The following is a 25,928-nucleotide window of genomic DNA, read 5'->3' as shown; positions in this document are numbered from 1 at the left end:
GAGGAGTGCCATGTCACAACCACCCTGCTCTCTGTGCTAAGCTGAAGTTCCCTCTTGTATCACCCACACCCAGAGCCTCTGGCCACCTTAACATAAGGAAGAGGCAGCAACACCTGTTCAGCACAGCTGTCAAAGAGATCCCAAACCCTTCTGCACCCTCTATTTGAATCATTAGTCAGTTCCCACCACAGCTCTGAGCTTCCTTGAACAGCAGTTGTCATGTCACCTTCCTCTCCTGCCCATGGGAATTTAAGGCTGAGGCCAGCAGAGAAGACAGACAAGGCAAGTGTCATTTATTGTGAACTTGGAGAATGAGCACTCTCCACAAACTAAAAAAAAAAAAAGGAAGAAAAAAAGAAGAAGAAAAGCAAAGTTAAAATTTTGAAAATGTGACTAGGTAGATTCAGTCTTTCCTCAGGCCATGCAGAGCAGGTTCATAGCAAAAAGTCCCCGGCACAAAAGTATGGCAGACTGAAACCAAGCTGGTCTTCAGATGGTCTTTTCCCAATGCAGGAAACAGTGGACATGGCTCTGGAACAATACGAGATGTTACTATAGCAAAGTACAAAAAGTGACTGGGGGAAAGGGAGGGAATGCACCATAAAACACCAATACAATTTTGTATTGGTTGGCAGCAGTGCCACATTATTATAAGCAAAATTATAACATCAGTACACAAATGGCTCAAACAGGTCTGTTCCATTCCCCACTCAATTTCAACACAATCACAAGACCAAGTTTTAAAAAGTCTGTTTCTTTAGTATGCTTTTTTTTTTAAGCCCTGCAGCTGTGTCTTCCCCTCTTCTATCTGAATGTCTAACTTTTCTTAGGACTTTTACATTGCCTCCGATTATCCCAGCATCCAAGGCTTTCTGCGTGAAGGTCAGCAGTAAGAGGCAGCCCTCAGCAGGCTTGCAGTTCCATGTGCTTGTCATTGGAGCTCCAACTCTGCTTGGCACAAAGGGCTTTGGAGAGTGACACACCATCAAAAAGTAATGCTTCTTACTAAAAGGAAAAGCAAGCATGGGAATCAGTAAGCATTTGTTTAGATCCACTGTTCTGGAAGTAAAGTTCCTTGTTCCTAAGTAAATGCCCCCATAGTTTTGAAGGGGTATGTATTGCCTCCAACACAGCTTCTTTACATGTAAACATGAGGAAATGTTGGCTCCAGCACTATTTTAACCCAATTGACTGCATGATGTGAGATAAAAAACTGTTTGAGAAGTTTTGGAATCCTGAAGGTCAGTTTTATTTACTTATCAGCCCTGAAAAGGAAACAAAGGGGATAGGAGTAGAAAGGAAAAAAAAAAAAAGACTGAAGCCAAATTAAATTCTATTTCAGGTGAATTTATTGAGTTATAAAGAACCTGCCAGCTCCACCATATTTACAAAGGCTTTCAGGAGGATCTAGAGCTATTACTGCTACTGACCCACGTGTTAAAAATGCATAAAACAAACCAAATCAACCACATCCATTAGGTTAACTGCAAAAACACCATTTACCTTATAGGACTTTGAGGCACACTCAAACATAGGGAAAAATGTTTCCCAACCACTGATCTCTAGAGTAAGATTCTCATTTCTCCCTCAGCTATGCCTGAAGATCTTGGAACTTGGTGTCTGTTCTTCAATAGACATGGCTTATGAATCAGGATTTTAAATAAAAGGTTACTTGGGATTGCAAGGCATTAAAATAATCCTAAAGAACAGAATGAAATCCCCAGTTGGTTCCATTTGATACTTTTGTGAGGTGTTACTGCTGCCAGATGTGCACATAAAATCCTGTCATCACTTTGGATCCACAATCCAAGCAAACTAAGCCAAACTTCCCAGAGCACTGTCACTGCTCACATCTCAAGCAGCACTGTAGAAACAACATCACACTGGTGTTCTCTTCTTCCTGTCCACAAGTCAAAGGATGACTTCAGTCAATTTCACCATTCAGCTGCAATTAATGCTCCCTGAAATTTCTCATCCACCCTTCCATTCCCCTCTCCACCCACAGAAGAGATCATGGATTGTAAGGGGAGGAGAGAGCCTGTCTCCCAGTTCAGCTGGGTTCATTTCCAAGGATATTGCAGCTGCATGTCACATCCTGAAGAAGTTCTACATTACAATTCCACAATGCCATAGGGATGTGGACGTGGCCTGCATGCTCACACACCTGGATGCACACAGTTCCCACTGGCAACAGGTGGCTCTGCTAGTCTTGTTTACAAGCCTACAGTAACATTTACTTGATATTAAGCTTCACACATTATTTAATGTTTGGGGAAGAATTTACTCACTCTAGTGCCAGTGATACTTCTCAGGGTTTTCACAGGCGAACGTTTGCTGATCAGCAATTTAGCACTGTAACACTCACTTGTAAACTATCAACTAAGATTCAGAGTTACTCTAAGCACAGAAACTAAAACTCCAGAAACTAAGTCAGTATCAAATCAAGTAGCAGAGAACTGCTAATAGCATTTCAGAGGAAAAAAACCAAAACAACCAAAAAACTCTGAAACTCTGTATCTTGTACAAAGAAAGAGGAAACTTACCAGCTTTCTGTTTAAAAGAGAAACATGTAACTTTGTTCCTACTGCAAGGGCTACAAAAACAAAACCAAAGAGAAGCCCAATCACCATTCATGCATGAGAAACTACCTTCTAGCACAAAGTCTCTTATGGAGTATGTGCTACTCTAATGTGAGCTGGCATCAGACTTGCAAAGTCTTGCTCCACATGTCAGCAAGACTCTCAGAGGACCACCACACTGTGGCATTGCTCTCTTCAAAAGAAAAAAAAAAACATCCTCTCACAAAGCAAGCTATAGAGCTGTTCAAAGCAGCAGCTCCTTTAGGATTTAAAAACTTTTTATTCATATCAAGGAAATTCCCCTTAAAATTGAGATTTGTAGCTGGGCCATGCTGAGAACATATTCAGCTCAAGCAGCACACACACAAGTGTCACCCACGTTGATATCCAAGGTCAGAATCAGATGCTCAGGTGTTGAGACAGTGGGTCAGATATAAACTTTTTAACAGTTTCATATTTGCAGGTAAGATTAAGATCAAGTCTTCAAAAGTGGAATTACCTGGTGCTCATGTACATAAAGAGAACACCAGGCTGCCACACCTGCTACACTGCAGTCCACGGGGTGAATTGGTGAAATCCGGTGCCAAACAGCAGCAGGGCCACACTCAGCAGGAGTCAAGCTATGATTGCGAGGAGAGGTTTACAGGAGAACTCTTTCAGGCATGGCAGAATATCTTTCCTTACTTGCAGGATGGCTGAACGAGCTGCACCCAGCAACACTTCTGACATGTTGCATGCATCTCTCCCAGCCCTTCAGAGAATTTGATACAGATAATGCCACAGTTATGTTACGGTGGAACACATTTATCAAGATACCTTTGCAACTCAGGAAAGCTTAGAGGGGTATTTCCTATGTCACTTTTGCTGAGGTGAGCAGAATTATTTATCAACTTGACTAAGGGGTGATGAAACCTCTAGTACACGTTACCAAAGTCTTCCAGAGGTATTCAGGTCCCTCACTAGGAGCTACATGAGAATTTAAACATTGAGCAGAAAACCTTTGTGCTTCTCTTGTGGACTAAAGTCTGACTTAAATCCTATTACTGCAAGCCAGCAAAATGCAGTGATGCTAGGCTTTGCAAAGATGGTAGAGGAAAAGGGATTCTATCTGGATTCCTTAAAAACCAAATACAGTGTAAAAAAACAGAACTATGATAACTCTAGTAGTCAGAACATCTCTACAAAACTCTCTGGACCGTGAACTGGCCACAGAAGACTCAAAATAACAAAGGCAGAGAGTTGTCCAGCTGAAGGTCTTCTGAAAGACTGAAGGAAATCCACTGAGAACAAACTGACACAGCTATTGTGACACAGAAAAATCATAGTTGGTAACAGAGTTATCTGGTTCCATTTTATCAGTAACAGTTTTAGTGCCTATAACATCCTGGACTTAAATCAGTCCAGTAAGCTGGTGCTTTTCTCCTTAACAGATCATGACTGATTGTTGGTAGACACCAATAACGCATCCCTTTATTTCTCTACTGGGCCATCCTTGGTGGTGGATCTGGGGCAGACTGCCCTGCAAGTTTCCATTACCTGAATCATCTCTTCCTTTTCCAGTATTGAAAACCTCACGCTGCAATCTAAACTCCAGTTTTTGAAAAGGCAGAGGGTTAAACTACCAACCTGAGACTCAACAATTGTCCCTTCCAATTATTTAGTGCTTGAAATTGAGACATGGACACAGTGCAACCTAGCAGTCATACACACATCGTCACTTACTACCACACTGAACACAGCTGTGTTAGACAGTGGGATTTAACTTCTCAGCAGATTTTACTTTCCCTTGATCTTCCACTTTTTTGATGGCAGCTTGGATAGCTTCTTGATCACCCAGAAACTGGTGAGGGCCCAGAGGGTGCAAATTCTCATCTAGTTCAAGAAGTATGGGCACACCAGTGGGGAGGGTGACATTGATGATATCCTCATCAGAGATGCCTGCCAAAGAAAAACAAAACAGAGTTACACCTTCAGCTTCCTCATTGCCTATTGCCTTATTTCTGAGGTTACCTAGTCTTAAAACAGTCAAGGACACCTTCCAGCCTCCATCAACATCACCAGCCACTCAAGGGTCAATTCCCAGCTGGGCAAGTCCTTTAGGAACAGCTGAAGGAGAGAATTCCCACCAAGGTGAAGACAGTTTCTTCCCTTTTCAGACTACACATGTGAAATAAACAGGAAGAGATTGCCCTGGAGACTACACTGTTCCTTTAAAACAGGACATGGAGTAAAATAGGTTCCTCTCCATAATTTCCCAACTCACACATCACAAAAGATGGGAGCCCACACATGCTACTCCAACGTGAAACAACCTCTGCTACACAGCCAATACTCTTTAAAGAGGCAGGACAACAAGGTAAGTTTTTCTCTTAAATTTTCTGGGCAACTCTTATCGCACAAACTGTCACAAAAATGAGTATTTAATTCTACTTGTGTGAGAATCACTCTTTGCCCATGTCTGATTTCTCACAAGCAAGTTTATAGCAGGGTCCACAGTACTGTTCTCAGAATTCCTACATACAAGATACTCATTTTCACTTTCAAATGAGGGGAAGAAAAAGGAGGCAGAAAGTCAACTTGTACAGCTTGGAGCATTCTTCTTTTTTCCACTTAACTAAAGTAATGCGTACCTGGAAACAATATTTAAGTTACGCAGACATGTAATTAAAATATTCTGGGCTCTCATCTCAATGAAGTTGCTGGTTATTTTCACATCGAACACACATCCAAGGCCTCCAAGTGAATTTCAAGACCAAGCATCCTAGTAAAGTTTCCACACAAGGCCTAAATAATTGCATTAAAGCAGTGACTGCAAAGACATCACCCCTCAAAAAAAAAAAAAAAAAAAAAATCAGGCAAAAGAAAGCTAGTGTCATTGGGAATGTCAAGATTTCCTTTCCCCCACACTTTTTAGAAGCATTGAGGTCCCAGCAGCAGCCTGCTATTGTGAAGCAGGGCAGCTTTGAGTAATTTGCTCAGAAAATGCACACAACCAAGCTTCTGAAGTGATGACAACATATGAACTGGACCAAGGTGCACCAAGCAAACAGCCTCCTGGAGCAGCTGACAAAACAGATGGTCCTCAGAACACATGGGTGTAAATTTACCAGAGATTTTCACATTAAGTAGAAAAGCAGAGCCATCACATTAACAGGAAAACACACACAAGTCAAGCAACTCAGCAACAGTGGGGTGACAACAGGCCAGAAAAAACAGAACTGTTCATGAGGTGAGGATGATAAATCCCTGACCAGAAACTATACCAGCACCCAACTTTTGCAGTGACCTATTCTTGCTTCATGCTCAGCACTTGGGTGAGCCCTAAGTTTCAGAAGGGCATGGAGCACCAGAAACAAGCCTTGGCAAAGAACTTACCTTGCTACATATTGAGCATCAGTCCATTGAAACAAGTCACACTCAGCTTAAGTAATTCTTGCATACAAGGGAAAAATAATTTACCTGGTGTAGGCCACAGAATCAGACCTACAGGAAAAAACCTCAAAGAATACCTAAAATTTAAAAATGGCACAGAAATGGACGGGAAAAATACTGCATCCACTCACCAGGCACAAGAACTGTTCTCAAGGACTTTGTCTGCAAAACAAGCCGCCAAGCTGCCTGAGCTCTTATTTCAAGGACTCTTAGGCATTAGATTTTAACAACACCCACATCACCACGTATATTCCCAGAGAATCCCTGTCTGGGAAGAGTTCTGACCACCTCCTAAGTTTCGTCTCCCAGACTAAACCATTCATACACACAAAGCAGATGAAGTCATGCGGGAGAGTTTAGGCAAACCACACCATGTGGTTAGGAGACGTGATATTTAAAAGTTTCCTCTGGAGATGGATTAAACAAAACTAGCTGTAGCTACATGGATTCAGAAATGCATTTTACTGTTTTTACAAAACACAAAGTGACCACAATGTCAACTAGTATTGATTTACAAAGCAAAACAGTGCAGTCTAGGATAAACACACAGCAGCAAGCATGATGGTTTTCTCCTCAGGAGTTTTCCTCATACAGAAGTGCTGCCCCACAGCCAGAAGTCTGGAAATGCATGCTGAAGTCAGATGAAAATCCTAAAGAAACAACAGTGTCCTGCTGCTGTGTATAGCATTTCTGTTCTTCAGGAAGCAAGAAGCTGAGCAGGCTGGTCACACAGGCTCTTTGGTTGCAGGAGAGCTCACCAGAACACTCCCCAGCCTGCAGGTCAGGAGGACAGCAAAGGGATCACACCCTGCAGCAGCAATGGCTGCAGGGTGAGTTAACTGCTATCCAGTTACTCCATGTGCTGTAACTAGAACCAGCTGACCTTTTCCTGAGCTCCATCCGAGCTGGCCTGAGTCACAACCCAGCCTAGGGTACAGGGAAGAAAGGTGAAATCAGGGCAAAATCTCAACTGCTGACTCCAAGGTGCAATGGTAAATAAGACCAAGCGTGAAGAAGTAACACGCTTCCCTCCGGTTTAATACCAAAGCCTGGGTCTCAGCATTGCTGAAATACCTTGCTTCTGGAAGCACTTTTTACCCAAGAAGGTTTAAAACCCAGGTCCTACCTACTTACAGTTGTGAGAACCCACAGACATTACTGAAGTACTCAGGATGACTTCCTGAGGAGCCCAGATAAAATGCTGACTAGGCAACTGCACTCCTCAAGTGGCCATCTCCCACGCTCTGTCCTGAGAGCAGGGTTCCTCACCTGCACAGCAGGAAGCAGTTAGGAACACTACAGTAACTTGGTACAGCACTTATTATAAAAGACACCTCTCAAAATCACATTTAAAATTCCTCCCCAGCTCACTTATCCTCCATTTAACCAAACTGGGTAACCAAACACACAAACTGGAAATATCTCCAGGCAAGCTTAAGAATTCACCTTCATGTGGTAGCCCATGGAGTGTTTTGAAATATTTGGACCTTGCAAAGTCCTACAGAGAAAAATCCCACTGATTTTGAGCACCTACAGCACTTTCAGAGAGGCTGGTTCAGCTTCCCCTTCCCTCTCACCTGTTCTTACCAAGTTCCTCCCCCCTATTCTTATGGTCAGAGGAACCCCAAACCCACAAGAGCTATTGAGAATAACAACAGCCCTCCTCTCTGCATGTCAACTGCACTTGAGGCAAGATGATTCATCCAATAAAAAAATCATACACAAGATCAAACACATAAATTCAGCCACAAAAGCTTGTTTAATACTGGTGCTTTGTAATTGAGTTCTAAATCAGGTCATAGCATCCCATACGTTTCATGGAAACACTAAAGCTTTAGACTAGTAAGGTAAATATTCAGATCAATTTTCTGCCCTCCCTGCAGGCTGACAGAAGACCTAACTCCAACAGGGCGGAAGAGGGAAACAAGCACAGTGTTATAGTCTGGCTTTTGATCTGGACAGAATGTTACCTTGTGGTGCAAATTTTAAAGAAAGATGGGTGGGCTACAACCACGGTTATAGTATATCATTTACATTTGTTTCACTCATGTCTGCCAAGACTCTGTCTGTACTAGGTTTGCACAGCCAGGCTTTAGTAGTAGGGGGCTACCAAAAAAGAACTGTGTGTGGGTTGACCTTGGCTGTACACCAAGCGCCCACCAAGCTGCTCTATCACTCCCACCCCCAGCACAATGGGTTAAAAAATGAAAAAGAAAAGATGCAAAAATAACTTGTGGGTCAGGATAAAGGCAGTTTACTAAAGCACAAGTAAAGGCCAAGTACAGAAGCAAAGGAAAACAAAGGATTTATTCTCTACTTCCCATCAGCAGGCAATCCAATCACTTGCCACTAATCAGCGCTTCAGTGTGCAGAGCTGTTGCTTCAATGTCATCACAAATACCCTTCCCTCATTTCTCTTAGCTTTTACTGCTGAGCAGACATCATAAGGGCTAAGGAATATCCCTTTGGTCAGTTTGGGTCAGCTCTCCTGGCTACATCCCCTCCCAAGAGCTCGCCCAACCCCAGCCTATTTGGGGACAATGTTGGAGTGACATTCCTGATAATGTGGGAGTACTGCTTAGCAGTGGCCAAAACACAGGCCAAGGTAATTTGCAATAAGGCCCAGCAAGATCACAAGAAATAAGCAGCAGAAGCACTGAGCAAAGACTGGGGGAAATGACAGGGAGAGTCAGACCATCTCATTTCAAGACCCCTGAGTTGTTAGACCTCAAGCTGTTTCCTGCAACTGCACTCACAACACCACACTCATATAAGCAGTATTTCCTTAAGAAGGCTTGGCAGTAAAATCAGTGAAATAATCTTATTAAGAAGCCCTCAACACACAATTCACACCACGTGTCACAATGTGCAGCTCCAGCATGTAAACTATTGGAATACTATTAGAAATTCTAGAATCAGGCATTCCACAAACCCCTGTTTTGAAGTACTTGACACCACGGCCCAGGGTTAAATGGCTGGGAAGAAAAAAGTTGAGACAGCCCACCAATCCTTCATCTGGTAAATCAGTCCATTGGACTTGGTCTCCAATCAGCACTTCAACAGAAATAGGGCAAGGTGTTCACAAGTATTACACTAATATCTTCATAAAAAAACACTGTCAAGAGGGTTCAATATGAAGCACTGGTTATTAGATAAAGAGAAAACTATCCTTCCCTAAAGAATTGAGAAAAAACGCCTGCAAATAGATCCAGGGCACTCATTTAGCATGACAGATTCTACAGATATTTCATACACCTTAATGAGGTCCACTTTGTGCAATGAGAAAACAAGAACAAAATCCAAACCCACAACCAAAGCCTTTTGAGCATGATACTGTTGCTCCAATGATTGCATGCAAGTAGAAAGCAGAACTACATTTCCAGCTGTTTACTAATTACTCAGAACAAGGAAAACACAGATTCAGAGAATTGCAGTCCTGTTTCAAGCAAATACCTCCTTGAAATAGTAACTTCAAGGGATACTCTGTAATATTTTAGGAAAAAAATTCAAATTGACACTAAAACAATTAGAACTGTTTCATCAGATCCAACTGAATGAAAACATTTATATTTCTTGCCACTTAAAGTTTGATCTACATCTTCCAAGATCAAGTTAACACCATGACTAAGACATCCAAGCAGCCATACAAGATTGCTCCTTGACGCATTTAGAACCCAGTTTTCAAAATGCCAAAGAAAAAAAAAAAAAAAGAAAGGTTCCACCTAAGCTGGAGGGGCTTAAAAAACTCCATTCAAGTGCAGGACACACTAAAAAAAGAAAAATCTACAAAAACACAGCCCATCTCACAGTGGGTGATATAAATACAGGAGACTGGCAAAGTTTAAGCACTGCTGACTCAGGTCTAACTCTAGCAGGGTTCCAGAGCAACTCACAACCTTCCAGAAGAGAAAGGGAGAAACAGTCAGCAATGTAGGCAAGGAAGCTCTTAGATCCAGCTAGATTTAGACTGAGGGAAAAAAAAAAAGGCAAAACCAAAGCAAAGGCAGATTGTAACACCAGCGGTCTCAAAGCTCTGTCCATGCTACCCTTCAGGCCAGCTCTACAGAAATCCATTCTCCAGTAAAGGGCAATAAAGGGCAGGAGAGCCAAGCAGGTACCTGCCAGTAGTTCCTATGTGGGAGCTGCAGTAGCTCCCAAATGGTCCCTGGTCAACAGAACCAGATCCTCTGTCAAGGATTGCTCCCATTTCCCTATGTAAGCATATGCTGGGAGGGTGAAGGTATACTGCAAGACAAAGGACAGGTTTATTACACTTTGAGTATGAGCAGTCCTGGAAGAGTTACACAGAGTTAGTAACTGTCCCAAAGAAAAGTTCTGCAGCACTGCTCCTCCCTGATCTCAGTGCAGCAAGAAATCCAGCCATGCTAACTCCAAAGCAACCCTTCCCGGTCCCTGAGGCTGCCTGCCCCTTTTGCAGGCCTGCACAGAAGGTGGGCCAGGATCTCTGCTGGAACCACTTTCAGCTGTCACCATTTCACCCCCAAAGGGCTTTGGCTAGCATGGTTTCATGGAGCTGGTTCAGTTCTTGGGAGGCAGGGGAGTCACCACAGCTGCAGATCCCTCTTCCCCTTTTTCCTTTATCATTTCACACAGTGTGGACAATCACTCTGACCACATCATGGAACTGACTGAACCAGCCCTTCCTCCTTCATCCAGCAGTGATCTGCACCCTAGGATTCACAGCCTCTCTGGTTCCAGAAGCCATTTGTACCTGTTCATTTCACAGGCTTCAGACTCCTGATAGCCTGACTGTTCCAGCATGGCCAAATGCAAAAAGTAATCAGCAGGCAGAGCCACAGAATAGAGGACTTTATAACTTAAAAAAAAGAAAACCCTGAGTGGACACAATCCAGTCTGTACATATTTGTAGCTACAACTGTAGTAGGCTGCATTCACACATACATAATCACTGAATTTTGCTCTACCTACAAAGAAATTAATATAGTTTAGGATGGCCTAGTAAGCCAGGAGATGAAAGAGGAAGGAAGTGAAGAATCTAACAATAAAAAGGATGTTTTTTATCATAAAGTCCCAAATAAATAATTTTCAAGACCAGTTCAGGGATTTTCAGCCCAGGTAAGACTTGCTGGAGCAGGACCAGAGGAGGGCCACAAAAACAGAGGGATGGAGCACATCTCCTGTGAGGAAAGACTGAGTTGAGGCCGCTCAGCTGAGGCCGCTCAGCTTGGAGAACAGAAGGTTCCAGAGGGCCTCTAAGAAAGATGGAAATAGACTTTTTAGCAGGGCCTGTTGCAATGGGACAAGGGATAATGGTTTTAAACTAAAAGAAGATGCTTTCAGACTAGACATGCAGAAGAAAATTTCTACGATGAGGCTGGTAAAACACTGGAACATGTTACCCAAAGAGGCAGGAGATACCCCATTCCTGGAAACATTCAAGACCAGGCTGAACAGGACTATTAACAACCTGATCTAGTTGAAAATGTCCCTGCTCATTGCACAGGGAATGGACTAGATGGCCTTTAAAAGGTATCTCCCAACACAAACCATTCTGTGGTAAATCAACAACCTTATGCTAATCTACCAACTTGGCTATTTATTGGGATGCATTTTCAATATTGGGATATAGTGCAGTATTTGCACAAGCTTTAGCAAGTGCCTATTCTCTGCAGAACTCTGTCACATAACTTTTAAGTGAAATTATCAGGGTAACCCAATGAAGTAACAAGCACATCTACCACAACCCAAGCCAAGCACTTTTATTCTGCTGTGTTACAGCAATGGTTTTTTAATTAAGAGATCATTATCACAAACCTGACAAAGCAGCTGAAAAAACCCAAAAATAATGTGAGCCTGCAGAGTTTTTGTCTATCTGAACCAACCACAGATTTTGTTTGAATACAGTAGTTTTAAATTAACAATGAGAAATAAAATGAAAGCATCTGTCCCTTTCCTTAACTACACTAACCTAACTAATTCTCTCCCCTTTCCACATCTCCCAGTTTGCCTCCTTGACCAACTTTCTACTTCCTCCTTGGAGACCACAGACATTCTTACCTTGCCCAGGTAGGTAATATACACTACAGAACAAGATATAAAGCTCCAAGCCATTGAGAATAAAGAGAAGAGGGGAAGGCTAAAACAAAGACCCTTACCTTCCACGTGCTTCAGCAATGCCCTGCTGCTGTTGCCATGAGCAGAGATAAGAATCATTTTGCCACTTTTCAGTTCTGGCACTATCTTTTCATTCCAGTAGGGAAGGAGTCTATCAAGCACATCTTTGAGACTTTCAGCCTTTGGGAGATTCTCCTGAGAGACATCACTGCATTTGTAGCGGCGGTCATTGTAGATCTCTGCGTAGTAGGGGTGAGATTCAGAGATGGGAGGCGGGGTAACATCGTAGCTTCTCCTCCAGATTTTCACTTGCTCCTCGCCATGATTCAGAGCCATCTCTGCTCTGTTGAGCCCGATCAGTGCTCCATAGTGACGCTCATTCAGCCTCCAGGAGCTCTGAATGGGGACCCACTCCTGGCCCATCTCCTCCAGGATCAGCCAGGCAGTCTGGATGGAGCGGCTCAGCACAGAGGTGAAGACGAGGTCAAACTCAAAGCCCAGTGCTTTGAGGTGTTTGCCACAGCTCTGAGCTTCCTTTATCCCATCACTGCTCAGCTTCTGGTCCACCCAGCTGCAGAAGCGATTCTCCTTGGTCCAGGCTCCTTCCCCATGTCTTAAGAGAACGAGCCTATACTTTGCCATTTTGGTTGCAGCTTAGCACAGAGGGCAGCAGGTCTGGCATCTAATAGCGATACATCTGGACAAGGACATGAGATAGACACATCAAACATCCCACAGATAATGCATTACAAGTAGCAATATGGTAGTGAAAAGTAAACAACTATCAGAATCAAAACAATCAAAGAAACAAGTGTCTGCTGGGTATGATTTTATAATTGAGAGTGGGAGGAATTCCAAACCAAGAGACCTCATGTAGGAAGGAAAGTGCCATCCTTCACCCAGCTTGCTGCAACTAGCTCACTAAAACAATTGATTAGGAACAGATTTGTACAAGCTGTTCCTGCCTACAGTTTCCCTCAAATGCTTAAACAGAGCCTCACTCAGTATCACAGGCTCTCAGAGCAGCAGATCTCCCCTACTGGGCAACTCTGAGGTGCCACATGTAGCTCGAGCCCACCAGGGCTATCCAGGTCCTCACTGCTCCGAGGGAATGCAGGCACAGACAGCAACTGTGGCCCTCAGACAGAGGAACTGGTGAGTGGGACTGCAACTGGCAACACACAAAACCTTACCATGTTTTCTCAAAGGAGATGTCAACACAGTCACACTCTGCATAATTTCCTCATATCCCCATCCTGTCCTGCTAATTATGCCAGTCTAGGCTTGAGTTTTTCCCCAGGCCACCCCCTCCATCATTCCTCCACACTCAAGTGTGACAACACAGATACTCCGGGATGCAATGTACAACTAGTGAGTCCTCATTTCACCAGCTGCATCCCCAAGGGACCTCACAGATTATCCCATCCTCTTCCTGACTTTCAAGTCTATTTTTCCTCTCCTGTCTGTGAATTACAACGCCAGATTCTTAGGCACCAGGAATAATGTTTTTACTTTTGGAGTGAGCACAAAAAGCCTATTTGATGTCCTTATTAAGTCAGACAGCTACACATTCATAAGGTCAAACAGTACCTTTCTCTTTATTCTTTCAAGAAACATCTCCTCTGGATTGTCTTCAATGGCAGATACATTTTGACCACACATCCAAGAGTCTGCCAAGGGGGTCAAAGGTCTGCTAGCAGACAGTGGGATGCCTGAAAGGCCCATCTAAAACAGGACTGCAACTCTGAAAACCCCAACCTGATCCCTCTGACCTGAGACACGGGCTAGATGGCAGTGGACACAGCAAGGGAAAAAATGTAAAAATTACAACTCTCTACACTGGGGGGACAGCTATACCTCAGATGAATATTAAGTGCACTCAAAACCATGGACAGTGGGAGACTGAGCTCTGATTTCTGCACACCCAACCTTGGGCTAAATTTCCATAACACACTTAAGGAGCTCCCTCATCTCAAATCAGTTGGTGCTGCTTCAGTCACACTCCAAGCTATCAAATTCAGGCCCTCTGTGACCCTGAATTAGGTCAGATGGCAAGATGGCATAGGCCATGCATTCTCGGGTTTGGGAAACACCCAGCACAATACCAGCATTCATTTTTCCAGGCTTTCAAAAAAAAAGTGTCTAGAAAAGTTGAATTCATTAACGGACTCAGGAATCTGATCTTGCTTGTAACAGCAGCTTAGTTCTCTTCTAATCTCATGTTAAGACAGAGTCTACATCACACAAGGGCACTCTGCAAAACCCCCCTAGTGCTGACTTCTGCCTAATGGCACAGCTCAGGATTAAGAAGCCTTTGAGGACTGAGATTTTTACAGACTATCAAGAGGTATTGTTTGACACCCAATAGACAGCTGAAAAATACAAAAGAAAGTCTAATTTCATGCAAAGGCAGGCTGAGATTTGTGTATGGCAAGAAACATCTCAGACAAAATCCCCTGCATGGTCCACATTTTCCACTCCCAATAATCAGCTGCACGTTAAGCAAATAGATCAGCTATTGCTAGGATTCAGGTGTCATGTCACATCAGATCCAACACTCAACTGCATCCTGTAAGATCCTAGCTTTATAACAAAAACAAATATTTGATAACATTTCCACCTAAAGCAACTGATCCTTACTCAACATACCACAGATAAAATTTAAAAATTGCAGTGTGTTCACAGCATGAACTACTATACATAAAATAGCTCCACAGAAAGCTCTAGCTCTGCAAATACTTCATTATTCAGATTAATTTGTTCTATTATCCATAGGAACAGATTAGATAATCTACAAAACCAAACTAAGACCCAACAATAGGGGTAATGCACCTCTTTGCCAAAGTTTAGTTGGCATTTTAGCCAAACGCAATAAAAAATATAGTTAATATAAGAGATATACCTACACAAAGACCAAATAGTATCTGGGTGTCATAAATTCCAGTTCACTTATATAAAACTTTAGGCAGAAGCACAATTCTCAAACAAATTTAGAAACAACTAGCAAGTCACAGTGTTGTTTTAATATCAGTCCACTTCTGGAAGCATTTAAACCAGAAAACCTTAGAACAACACATGGAAATAATCCTACTCACCTTTCCTACGGCAAAGGAACAACCTACACAAATCCCAGCACAGGCTCAAGAGCTGCTTTATACAGAGGCCAGCACACACCCTTGGCTGGTTACCTGCAGAGAAAGAATAAACACCAAGTGCTCACAGAAAGAACACACAAGTGCAAATTGTTATGCCAGCCAGCATTGGCTCTCAAAGCTGTTCAAAAAATAGAGCACACACCACTTGTATGGGCTGGGAAAGCTACCAAATACCTTCTCCCAAAAAGATGCCAACGCACAGCTCCTGCATTTCCAACAAGGGAAAGTTTCTGGTCTCCCACATGCCCCAATACATCATTTGCGCCGTAAGATTTGTTTAGACTGCAATTACCATAGCTCTAGTAAGCACAAATCTACCAAAAGCTCTGGGAGACCACGGAGGATACAGACAGCAGACCTGGACCCAGCACAGAGAACAGGTTGTCCAGAGAAGCTGTGGGTGCCCCTTCGCTGGAGGTGTTCAAGGCCAGGCTGGTTGGAGTCTTAAGCAACGTGGTCTAGTGGAAGGTGTCGCTGCCCAAGGCACGGAGGGTGGAACTAGATGGCCTTTAAAGTCCCTTCCAACCCAAATCATTCTGTGGTTCACTCTATGAGCGAGCAGAAACCCAGAGCCCCAGCTCGGCACAGGAGAGCAGCGCACGGTGCTCAGGATAACCTCTTTCACCGGCCAGTCTCCTGGCCAAGCACAGCCTTAAGGTCTAACACCAGAGGCGGCCACTTCCAGGGCTCCTGCTCCAGCCGGGACGAGCTCCCCTGCTCATTCCTTTAATAAGGCGTCCCTGTGCGGAGCACCTGCGTGTCCCAGCGCTCCCCGAGCACGGAGGCTCGGCCACAAGTAGGGCAGCACCTCCCGGACACGCGCAAACATCCGCGGCCGCACACAAACGCAAACGCGGGCTCACAGACACGGCCACGGGCACACGCGCGTTGCCTCGCCGCCACCGCCCCCTCGCCCGGGGAACGACAACACCATCCCTCCCTGGAGCGCCGGAACAGCCCCGCCGGGGAAACCCCCCGGAACCCAGGGCCGCTCCCCCTCCTCCCCGAGGGTCGCTCCCCGCGCCCGACCCCGGGCTCCCGGGAATTACCGGGCTGCAGCCGCGCCGCCGCACGGGGAGCGCCGGAGCCGCCGGGCCGGGCCGGGCCGGGCGAGGGGCGGACCGCGCTTCTTATCGGGGCCGCGGCGCCGCCGCGCCCGCCGGAGCGGCGCGCGCCGATTGCCCGGCCAGGGCGATGGGCAGCGGCCTCAGCCAATGGGCGCGCGGTGGGGCGGTGACGCGCGCCGAGCCCGCGCTGCCGCGCCCGGCGGGGCTCCGGGCGCCGCGGCCGGGCCGCCGCTCCTGCCCGCCGCTCCTCCCCGCCGCTCCTCCCCGCCGCTCCTCCCCGCCGCTCCTGCCCGCCGCTCCTGCCCGCCGCTCCTCCCCGCCGCTCCTCCCCGCCGCTCCTGCCCGCCGCTCCTCCCCGCCGCTCCTGCCCGCCGCTCCTGCCCGCCGCTCCTGCCCGCCGCTCCTCCCCGCCGCTCCTGCCCGCCGCGGGAGCGCCGGCCTCCCGGAGCGGGCCGGTCTGCCGCGGGGATCGCGGCGGAGATGTGGCTCCCCCCGCGGCTCCGGGCACGCAGGCGGCGCTCTGTGAAACGGGGTCGCGCCCGCGCGCGCAGAGCACCACCGGGGGCGTCCGAACATCTGGCTTCTCCCGAAACCGCTTTAGGACCTTCTGGTTGTGGTGAAAAGCACGGGTCCAAATTCTAATTACTCATACTGAAATCAGTAGCCACCAAAAAAAAAAAAAAAAAAAAAAAAAAAAAAAAAAAAAAAATAGACGTGAGTCTTAAGGATCATGCCAGCTCCCTCATTCCCACAGGCTGTGATCCCAATCTGAAGTAATTAGAAACAAGTTGATGGAGCAACTCTGGTTCAAAACAAGAGGGAAGTAGTGTGGCAAGATGGTGTCCTTTAGTGCTTCTACTGCCATAGGTCTGGTTTTATTTCTAAAAAGAAGCAGAGCACATCTTTCATACCCCATCAGTCACATTTTCTTTTCTAAATGCTTACTCCTGAACAGCCACAAGGTAAAGCTTAGAGGGCCACAAACTGGATGTACACCAAATGTGCTCTGTCATCCTTCCCTGCAGGGGATAGAGGTGATCTTCCCTTTTTAATAAGTTAAAAATATAGTGGGGAAAAAAAAAAAAAAAAAGGGGGGGGGGGATTCAGATTCTGATAGGAAAAAGTGACAGGAGTAAATTTAAGGAAATTTGGGGCAGAGGTATTAAAATAATGTCTCCAATGTGCTGTGAGGAGAAATGGTGTCTAATTTTACATTTACAGGGATATCCACATCCTAAGATGTCAGTGAGAAAGAAGGCTAATCCAGATGAAACCTGCTTTGCTAGGCTCACAGCACTGTGTGGTAAGAGTGGCCAGGCTGCTGGTGAGCAGCATCTGCATCTCTTTGGTGGCTACTGCACTTTGTTCCTCATTCATTTGGGAAGCTCCAGAAAGCATTCCGCATCTCAGGGAGAATACTTTCAATGTCTTTCCTGACAGAGCTATTCCTGACCTCACCACAGAACCACAAAAAAAAAAAATCTGCTGCTTCTGCAGAATATTTCTACTGGATGTGCATTTTTCTTAACAGTTATACATAAAATCCTTTTCACCTCATCCACCGACTTTAATATTAACAACTACCTTTTGTTTCTGTCAGGTTTGTCTAAGCCAGAACTTAAGAGTATAAACCCAGTCCAGCCTATGTAATCAAAGCAATACTCAAGTTCACGGTGTAGAAGAGTTTGATTTGCCACCCATCAGCTGAAGATGGTGAAGAGAAACGCTCCCATATCCCACTGCAGGACCACACACCTGCAATCACCATGCCTTCAGGCAAACTGGTCGGTTGACTTTGTAAGGAAAAGAAGCAAAGTTCCTAGAGATGGAAGGAAAAATATTTTTTCTTGAATAACAGCACTGTAAGAATACAATTAGCAGAAAGAAACATTCTATGCCACTATGGAGTCATGAATGAGTAGACAGTAACCCATGCCAAAATCCAGGACCTTTATGGCCATTAAATACAGATTTTTGTCTCCTTTAGTCTTTAGGCAAGACCATTTGCAGCCTAATGACTTTGATTCACATTTCAAAATATCCAAGGACAGAAGAGTCAAAGCCACATCCTTGTGCGTGACTTCTTGCAGACAGCTATGCTCACTTGGCAGCTATTATCTCTCAGACCAGCTGGGTTGTGTTTTTCAGGGTCTCTGCTCTGGAGCCCTTCCAGGCTGTTGCATTTAGCTGGAATGTTTGTGGCAGAATTAGTCCAGGAAACTCCTTTCCTCGATGCGTAAACTTCTGCCAGGGCACCAGTGCAAATGCACCACTCTGAATAAAGGCCTGGAGCTAAGCAAGGCAGAAGCAGAAGAAAACAGAACTGGAAAGAAGAAAGGCTGATTAATGATTGATTAAAACTGTGGCAAACAGGAGCGTTCTTCACTGATTGTGCCCTTGGTACTCTTTCACAGAATAGTTACTTTGTTCAAAGCCAGATCCAGTGTTTGCCACAGAGCATTGCAGACATACCCATTTTAATTTCCAGAAAACCCTAAACAAAGCTCTTTGTTTAGAACTATTTGATACATGATCTGTCTTCATTAATAATTTCATGCTCAAAATAAAGTTCTGTAATCAAGTCCTTGCACTCTTTAATAACCCTGAAACCCTCTCTCTAAAAGTTCTCCTGTGTGTTTTCCTACTGCATGAATTTGTCTCCTTTTCTAGACTCTCCCTACTCCTTTCCAGCCCATTCTCTCTTCCACCCAGATGGGTGCCCAGGGAATCCTCCCTCACCTGTTTCTGGGGTGCAGGCCCATTCATTTTCAACACTTGACATTTTTTTCCCCTACAGAAGACCTAGATACTGTCTTTCCTCTGTCTGCTATCCATGCTACTGTCCCACATTCCTATTCTATTGATGATGGCCCATTTCCACCCACAAATTTGTACAGAGAAAGCTCTGGGAGTACAACACACTACAAAGAGAAAAACATCCTTACTGCCTCCTGAAGATTCAGAATTACAACACTGTAAAATGACCCTGCCTAAATCCATCTCTCCATACGTCTCTACACACCAGACCTCAGACTGTAACACAAGGAAAATGAACCTTTTTCCATCAGAGCTCAGGGAACAAGAGCAGGCAAGGATGTGCCAGGCTCCCTTCTCTCTGTTGGAGCCACTCACCACGTCTTGCAGTACCCACACACGTGCTTCTCAGCATTTCCTTGGCTCGAGCACACCTGTGCGTGCGGAATTTTTCATCACACACCTACCCCTATTTGCCAACATATCACACCACCACATCTTAAACCAAGCCTAAGATTACCTCAAACTTGGGGGTGCACCTGACAGAGCAGCAAGGCACACCTTGCACACCAGGTAGCCACCCAATTCCAGTTTAAGCTCCTTAGCAAAGGCCCTTTTTCACCTTCTGTTTTACTAGTTTAGGCACTGTTTGACACCTGTTTAATGTTAATACAATGCTGCTTTAGTGTTTTAACATAGTGGGGCTTTCATCCTATTTGGTTATGGAGGCAATACATAACTTCAGTAGATTCTCTTTATATCAAAACCAGAAGTGTAAGTCCATGTGAAGAGAAAATAAAGTGCTCTACCTTTTTTTTCTTCTCTCTCTCTCTCTCTCTAATTGCATTACTTGGAGGGAAAACCTGTTTAAAAAAATAAAAAAAAGATGAGTGTGTAAGCACTTTACTACTCTGCATTTGTCACCAGAATCAGAGCTTTAGTCTTCAAGTAAGTGCAGAAGTTTTTCTGAAACATTAATACCAAATAAATGATCGAGAAGGAGGAAGAAAATACATAAAAGCCCTCATTATATGCAAAACAGATGGAGGGAAGCTGCTTTGGGAGGCATTGTATTCTAAAGCTGAAGTGGGAACTGAATTTTTTTATGTAATCCCAATGGCTAGGTACTGGTAATGTTATTCTGAAGTAAAAAAGGTTACTTCTGTCTGTTGTTCTGAAATATTAACTAAAAAAAAAAAAATTATTTCTGCATATCCCAAGCTGAGAACATATGCATGGGAAAAAAGCTTATACTCTCTATGCCTTTTAAACCATTACATTGTCATCTTCAAATAAACACCTCAGCACAACAGGTGCCTAGAACATACAAAGAAGCATGGGGAACACAATGTGAAGCAATCCTCATGGATACAGTTCTAGTCTTCAAAAATACCTCTAAAAAAAGTTTTACAAGGTATCAATGGCTGGGAAAACAAAATTCTTTCTCACAATCAGAAGTTTTCCTATTTCTAGAGCCAGAGACAACATTTGAAGATTTACAAGGTCCACTTTTAAACTTTGTGGGTTGGGAGAGGTTTACATTTCAGATTTTTTTCAGGGTTGGAGCATTTCACTGGTTTTTAGTCACAATATTGTACAAATTAACTTCCTGTAGCAGCATCAAAAGCAAAGAAAATCCTGTGATTAATCTGCTTTTTTCCCTCAGTGATAAACAAAGTGCTCCAGACACCAGACGTCAGTAAGGAACTGTCTGGGAAGAGATAATTTTAAAGGGCTTTGAAAAAAAGAAAGCAGCAGGGTGGTGTCTAGTCATGATAAGTTATTTTGAAAACAGACTGGATAGTGCTGATACTAGAGCATGATGACAGCACATAACAATCTGGGCAAATACAACCAAAATGGTAAAATGGGAACTTCAGTGTCATTGCAGAGAATGGTGAGAACAACAAACACACACCACACATGCTCAAGTTCGTGTATATTAATGTCTTGCTATGAAAAATGAATGGTTCATCTCAAAAAAAAGATGCTCTAAAGTCTTTCACTTCCATGTTATAATGAACCCTGGGTTAACTAAGACCTTGTTGATGTGTGTGTAGAGTTATCTCTGTCTGTATTTATGATGTTTTGTTTTCTCACAAACACTCTACAAATCACAAAGACCTTTCTGGTGCTTCTTATGTTTCTGCTCATGGTATGTGGCTCTCTTGCATCACAGCAGTTTACAAAACAAGACTGGCTGAAATTCAGTTTGGTTTTGAATGGAGCACAAAAATGAGCTTCCTACATAAAAAGTCCATCCTATTGTCATGGTTAGATAATATTAAGAGAAGGACTGAGTCTACTTTTACTGTAACTCCTCAGAATTCACTGGGGCTGCTCCTGACTGTAAAATGCAACAAAATCAGGCCTCTCTTTTACAGGACTGTTTCCCAGGAAACTTTAAGAGTTAGGTTGCTAAATAAATAGCTGTGTATCACAAGTTAATTCATGCTTCCTCCCCCTCCACCCCGCCTCATTTCTTTACCAAAAAAGGAGCATGAGTGGAAAGTCATGGATGATGGGGAGTCAGAATATCCAACTTCCCACAGTTTTTCAATTTGAATTTTCATCTGTTTTACTTACATGAAAAACCATTCACTTAAATAATTTTGTGGCTGACTTCCACTCTTTCTATTCAGAATTAGTCTATTCCTCTATATTGTCAGCAGATCTAGCTATCCATGGAAGGGTCAGGAAAAAATATTTTGCCTATAATTCAGTATCTCCTTTTTATCTTACAAAGAAAGAGTGCTTCAGCACTATCCAACATTCCACATTTTGCATGGGTCAAGTACTTGTTTAAACATCAGTATTGCTGTCCTTATTCTTCTCTGTACAAGTCTGCATCTGTAATGTATCAAATAAGGGACTGAGCCAAGATCAATACAGGGGATGTGTGAGGGAAAAAATGGGCACTACTAGTCCTGCCCTGCTTAAGAAGAAATCTGCAGAAGCAAATAACATCTGGCAACAACCTGTGTTCTTTGTGGGGAAGGGTATAATGTCTCCAGAAAGACACCACAAAATGAGGCCCATGCTGTTGGACCAAGGCTTCTTGCCCTTCTCAAGATGCAGAAACTGTAGAGAGGAAGAAGCCACTTTATCTGCTCTCACGGTTGCATGTAGTCTGGGGGGGGCAGCTGGGAGCACACACGGGCCAAACCAATTTTCCTGGCTTCTGCAGCAGCCCACACGTGGCCACCATCTCTTCCCAGCCCCTGGGGCTCCACACAGGTCCTGGTTGCAGGACAAGCAGAGTCCCCAGTCAAGACAATTGCTGGAAGCCTCGTGCTAGAACAATGTTCAGCCATGGCCTCCTCCCTGCACAATCTGAACTCCTTCTGGAAATGACAGATGCTGAGAGTGCGGGAGCCCATCTGACCAACCCCAGAGCAGACCTGGAGCAGAGAGTGCAGTAACTGCACAGACATGGATTAGTGAAGGACAATGAGCCCAACTTCTGTGGCAATCACTGGACCTTCCACATCCCCACTAAATGTTCAGATTGCCCACGGGCCCTGCCATGTGATGGGAGAAACACCACATGAGGTTCTGCTCTCGTATTTACAAAACCTGAGTAACTCAGTCAGCTAAAACAATCTGGCTCCCCTGTTGTGTATGAGTTCAGGTTATAAAGCAATTTCTATTCAGCTGTAACTGTACAGATTCCACACTGGTATTTTTCACGTTGTTCCTAATCAAGATGAACTCATTGGTTTTACTGTGTGCTTCATTTTGTTTTGTTTTTCAAACATGAGGAAAATATTCCCGGCACTTTTCAGAACTTTTGTGTTTTTCAAAAGGAAAACATATCTCTTCCTCCACTCTTCGGACATTCAAAGCATCCCTTTCCTTGTCAAAACCAGACATGGCTTACTGCTGAAACTTGAAAGGAAGCATGAAAATATTTTTCCATGAGAACAAGAGCCTCCACTTGGCAAGAAAATCTGTTCTCTAAAGTGATGAGCTTTGGAAAACTTACAGTCTGCATATAGGAGAAGGAAAATCCCATTCCTGTGATAACCATGCCTACCAACAGAACTGGATGGGAATGTAGGTCTGGGATGGGCAAATTTTCCATTTATAGATGAGATGGGGTTGGATGCTGGTTGTGGTGTCCTTCCTATTAAATTGAAGTTGCCTATGCCCTCATTACAAAGCCCATTCTCTCACAGAAAAAATTGAGAAGGTTTGGTCTGTGTTGATGCTTTGGTACCTGCTCTTTTTACAGGGCTTGACCCAGAGAAAATCAAGCAAAGTATTTGCCAGTCCCACATTAATCCACCTCTCCAGTCTGTGATCAGAAGGTTTCTTTTTACAAGTTAAAGAAAAGATACAAAAGACACTGACATGTTTCAGCTTCCACAGCAACCAGTCCTGGCCTGTGCAAGGAAGCTGCAGTTTAATGAAACCATTTAAAAAACTGATGCTGTTAAATTAATGTGAAGTCTTTAGGAGGATGGATGTTATTTTGCTGGAGTAGTTTCTACTGTTTTAACTGAAGTGGTAAGGAAGGGATTTAACCTAAATCAATACACAACATACTTCAACTGATATGTGTCCAAAAAAGGCATTTGCATCAGCATAATGAAACAGTGCAAGATTTTCATGTAGACAAGACTCGGAAGAAAATGTAACTATATTATTCTTTGGGAATATCATGAACATGCCTTGTTTTGCCCTTGTCTGCTGTCAACACCTCCTCCACTGCCTCCAGGGGTCTGCTCCCCACTGCCTGACAGTTTTATTAACTACATCTTCCTGTCCTGTTTACCCTCAGGTACCCACTTGTTGGCAAGTTACATTCTCTTTATCACCAAACCACCACCCCATTTGATGTAGTTCTCAAGAACTGTAGCTTCCTGCAGTTCTGCTAAGTTAAAAGGTTCCTTTTCAGGGTAGTTTCAACTTGATGTTCCCCAGATTTTCCCCTTTCCTCTATTTGTAACAGTAATAGTTAGTCCAGCTCCAGAACTCAATTGGCTGGGTTTTTCTCAGAACCCAAAATATATTAGTTTCAGGCTTCTGGTGTGCCCAGTGCTGTGGAAAGGTCAGACTGTGACTATTCCTTCTGGGAAGCCCATCTTGCTCTAGAGGGTGACATACAGTGAGTGAGAAAAAGTATAAAAAAGGCCATTTTGAACAGCTATTTTCTCAGCTTTGCATGATACCCCAGCACCTCTTGAGCTCGCTGGTTTACACTACAGAGTGGGGAATGTCCTTGGGAAGAAGGAAAAGGTCAATCCTTACTCTTCTTACTGTTCTTGCTTTGTCCCCCAGAGGCCAGCACGGCCAGGCTAACACTGGGATGCAGATGCTGAGGAGTTTTCTCTCCCCATTTTGCTGAGCCACCACTGCTGCTATATAGTGAGCTGCAGGGGGATCTCTGGGGATGAGGCAATGGGAAACTGCTGAAATCACAACATCCAGCCATTCTGAGCACACCAGGGCCAACATACAGGATAGGTTAGACAGAGTTTGGTACTACACTGGCAGAACAAAGAACTGGCACTGTTGGCAGACGTTTTAACAAATGGCTCGTTTCCATGCTGTTGAATCCATGGCAAACTTCCCAATGGAAGCAGCCTCTGGCTGCAAATGTGCAGTTAACAACCCAGGTCTGTACAGCACACTCTGCTTCCCACCAGCTGCACATGGCCCACAGTCCCCACAGGTAGCTGCAGTCAAAAACAAGCTGGAGCTGTTGTGCACAGGAGAGTGCTCTCAGGTGTAGTAAATCCAACCATAGTAAATTTTAGATAGTCCTCCTGCTTCTCCTCAGACATAAATCTTGAAGGTAAGTGCCTTTTTAACAGGAGGGAGAAAACAGGCTTGATTTTCCCCTCCACGTGCATAACAACGCTTAAAAGTGCAAGTTTTAGAACATCTTTGAGACAGTGGTGAGTTGAAGCAGGAGACTGTCTTATACATTTCAGTGCAAAAGACAGCAGGGAAAAGGAAATTCTTTTTTGTGTCTTTAATTTAAGGATCAGACAATTCAGAAAATTGGTGATAACTGGCTAATTTCCTCTTTAAACCCAGGTTTGTATCTTTTGAGTCCATACCAGAAAATTTTCAAGTCTATTTATTACAAATGTAAGCCACCTTTATTTTTTTTTTCTTCTTATCCTTTTTTAGAAAAAGATGCAGAGGAAGAGAGACTTTCCAACTTCTCATTATTACAAAATCTAAGGAATGCAATACCCAATTCAATCTGCTGAGTTAAGCCTGAAGAAATGCAAAAGCTGTGGCCACACACAAGTTTAACTCTGCCCCCGTGTGTGCAAACATTAAAACACATCCATCCACCCTGGATCCTGCTCTGGTTTTGTGCTAAAGGGTGTGTTAGGTTATGGCAGTAATAATATATGGCATCCACAATGACCATGAAACTACAGGACACCTTTACTCTTCTACACTCACATGCCTTTGCAATATTAAACTCCTTTACAACTGCACTGGCTGCTAAAAAAAACAAGCCATAGTGATATGCCTGCTGCCCACAATAATAAAACAAGGAGAAGTGAAGAAAAGAAAAAAAGAAAAAAAGAAAAAAAGAAAAGGCAGTTCTGGAATTTTACCAGAGGGATGGTCCCGTTAAGACTGAGGAAAAACAAGGACTTAATTTTACTTTTCATGTTTGGCATGCATGTCCTGTGTGAACTTCCCTGTTCTTCACTGTGCCTCACCTTTCAGCCTGAGGAGTGGTTGCCAACACCTTTGGAGGGGGTGAAAAGGAACTCCTTCCTCTGCAACCTCACACTGAGGTTTCTCCAGCTGTCTCACTGCATCAACACACAGGGTGGCAAGGCTCCATCAAGGGGACACCAGCCCAGGCCACC

General features: G+C 44.1%; 1 protein-coding gene across 2 annotated transcripts; it reads right to left on the bottom strand.

Annotated features, from left to right (window-relative positions):
- Positions 1 to 276: 276 nt before the first annotated feature.
- BPGM (bisphosphoglycerate mutase) lies at positions 277 to 16,397 on the bottom strand. 2 transcript variants are annotated; one of them, XM_053943921.1, is made up of 5 exons: positions 16,312 to 16,397; positions 15,203 to 15,295; positions 12,149 to 12,804; positions 4,302 to 4,517; positions 277 to 1,005 (listed from the first exon to the last, which is right to left on the bottom strand). In XM_053943921.1, the coding sequence occupies exons 3-4, from the start codon at positions 12,747 to 12,749 to the stop codon at positions 4,324 to 4,326; spliced, it is 795 nt and encodes a 264-aa protein (XP_053799896.1). In that variant the 5' UTR covers positions 12,750 to 12,804; positions 15,203 to 15,295; positions 16,312 to 16,397; the 3' UTR covers positions 277 to 1,005; positions 4,302 to 4,323. The 2 variants fall into 2 exon arrangements, with proteins under 2 accessions (XP_053799896.1, XP_053799895.1); XM_053943920.1 differs by lacking the exon at positions 277 to 1,005 and having other exon boundaries at positions 1,327 to 4,517.
- Positions 16,398 to 25,928: the final 9,531 nt, after the last annotated feature.

The sequence above is a fragment of the Vidua chalybeata genome, chromosome 5 (genome assembly GCF_026979565.1).
Source record: "Vidua chalybeata isolate OUT-0048 chromosome 5, bVidCha1 merged haplotype, whole genome shotgun sequence".
NCBI classification, from domain to species: domain Eukaryota; kingdom Metazoa; phylum Chordata; class Aves; order Passeriformes; family Viduidae; genus Vidua; species Vidua chalybeata.
Note: the sequence above shows the minus strand (reverse complement) of the source record. Positions and strands in the feature narration are given on the sequence as shown.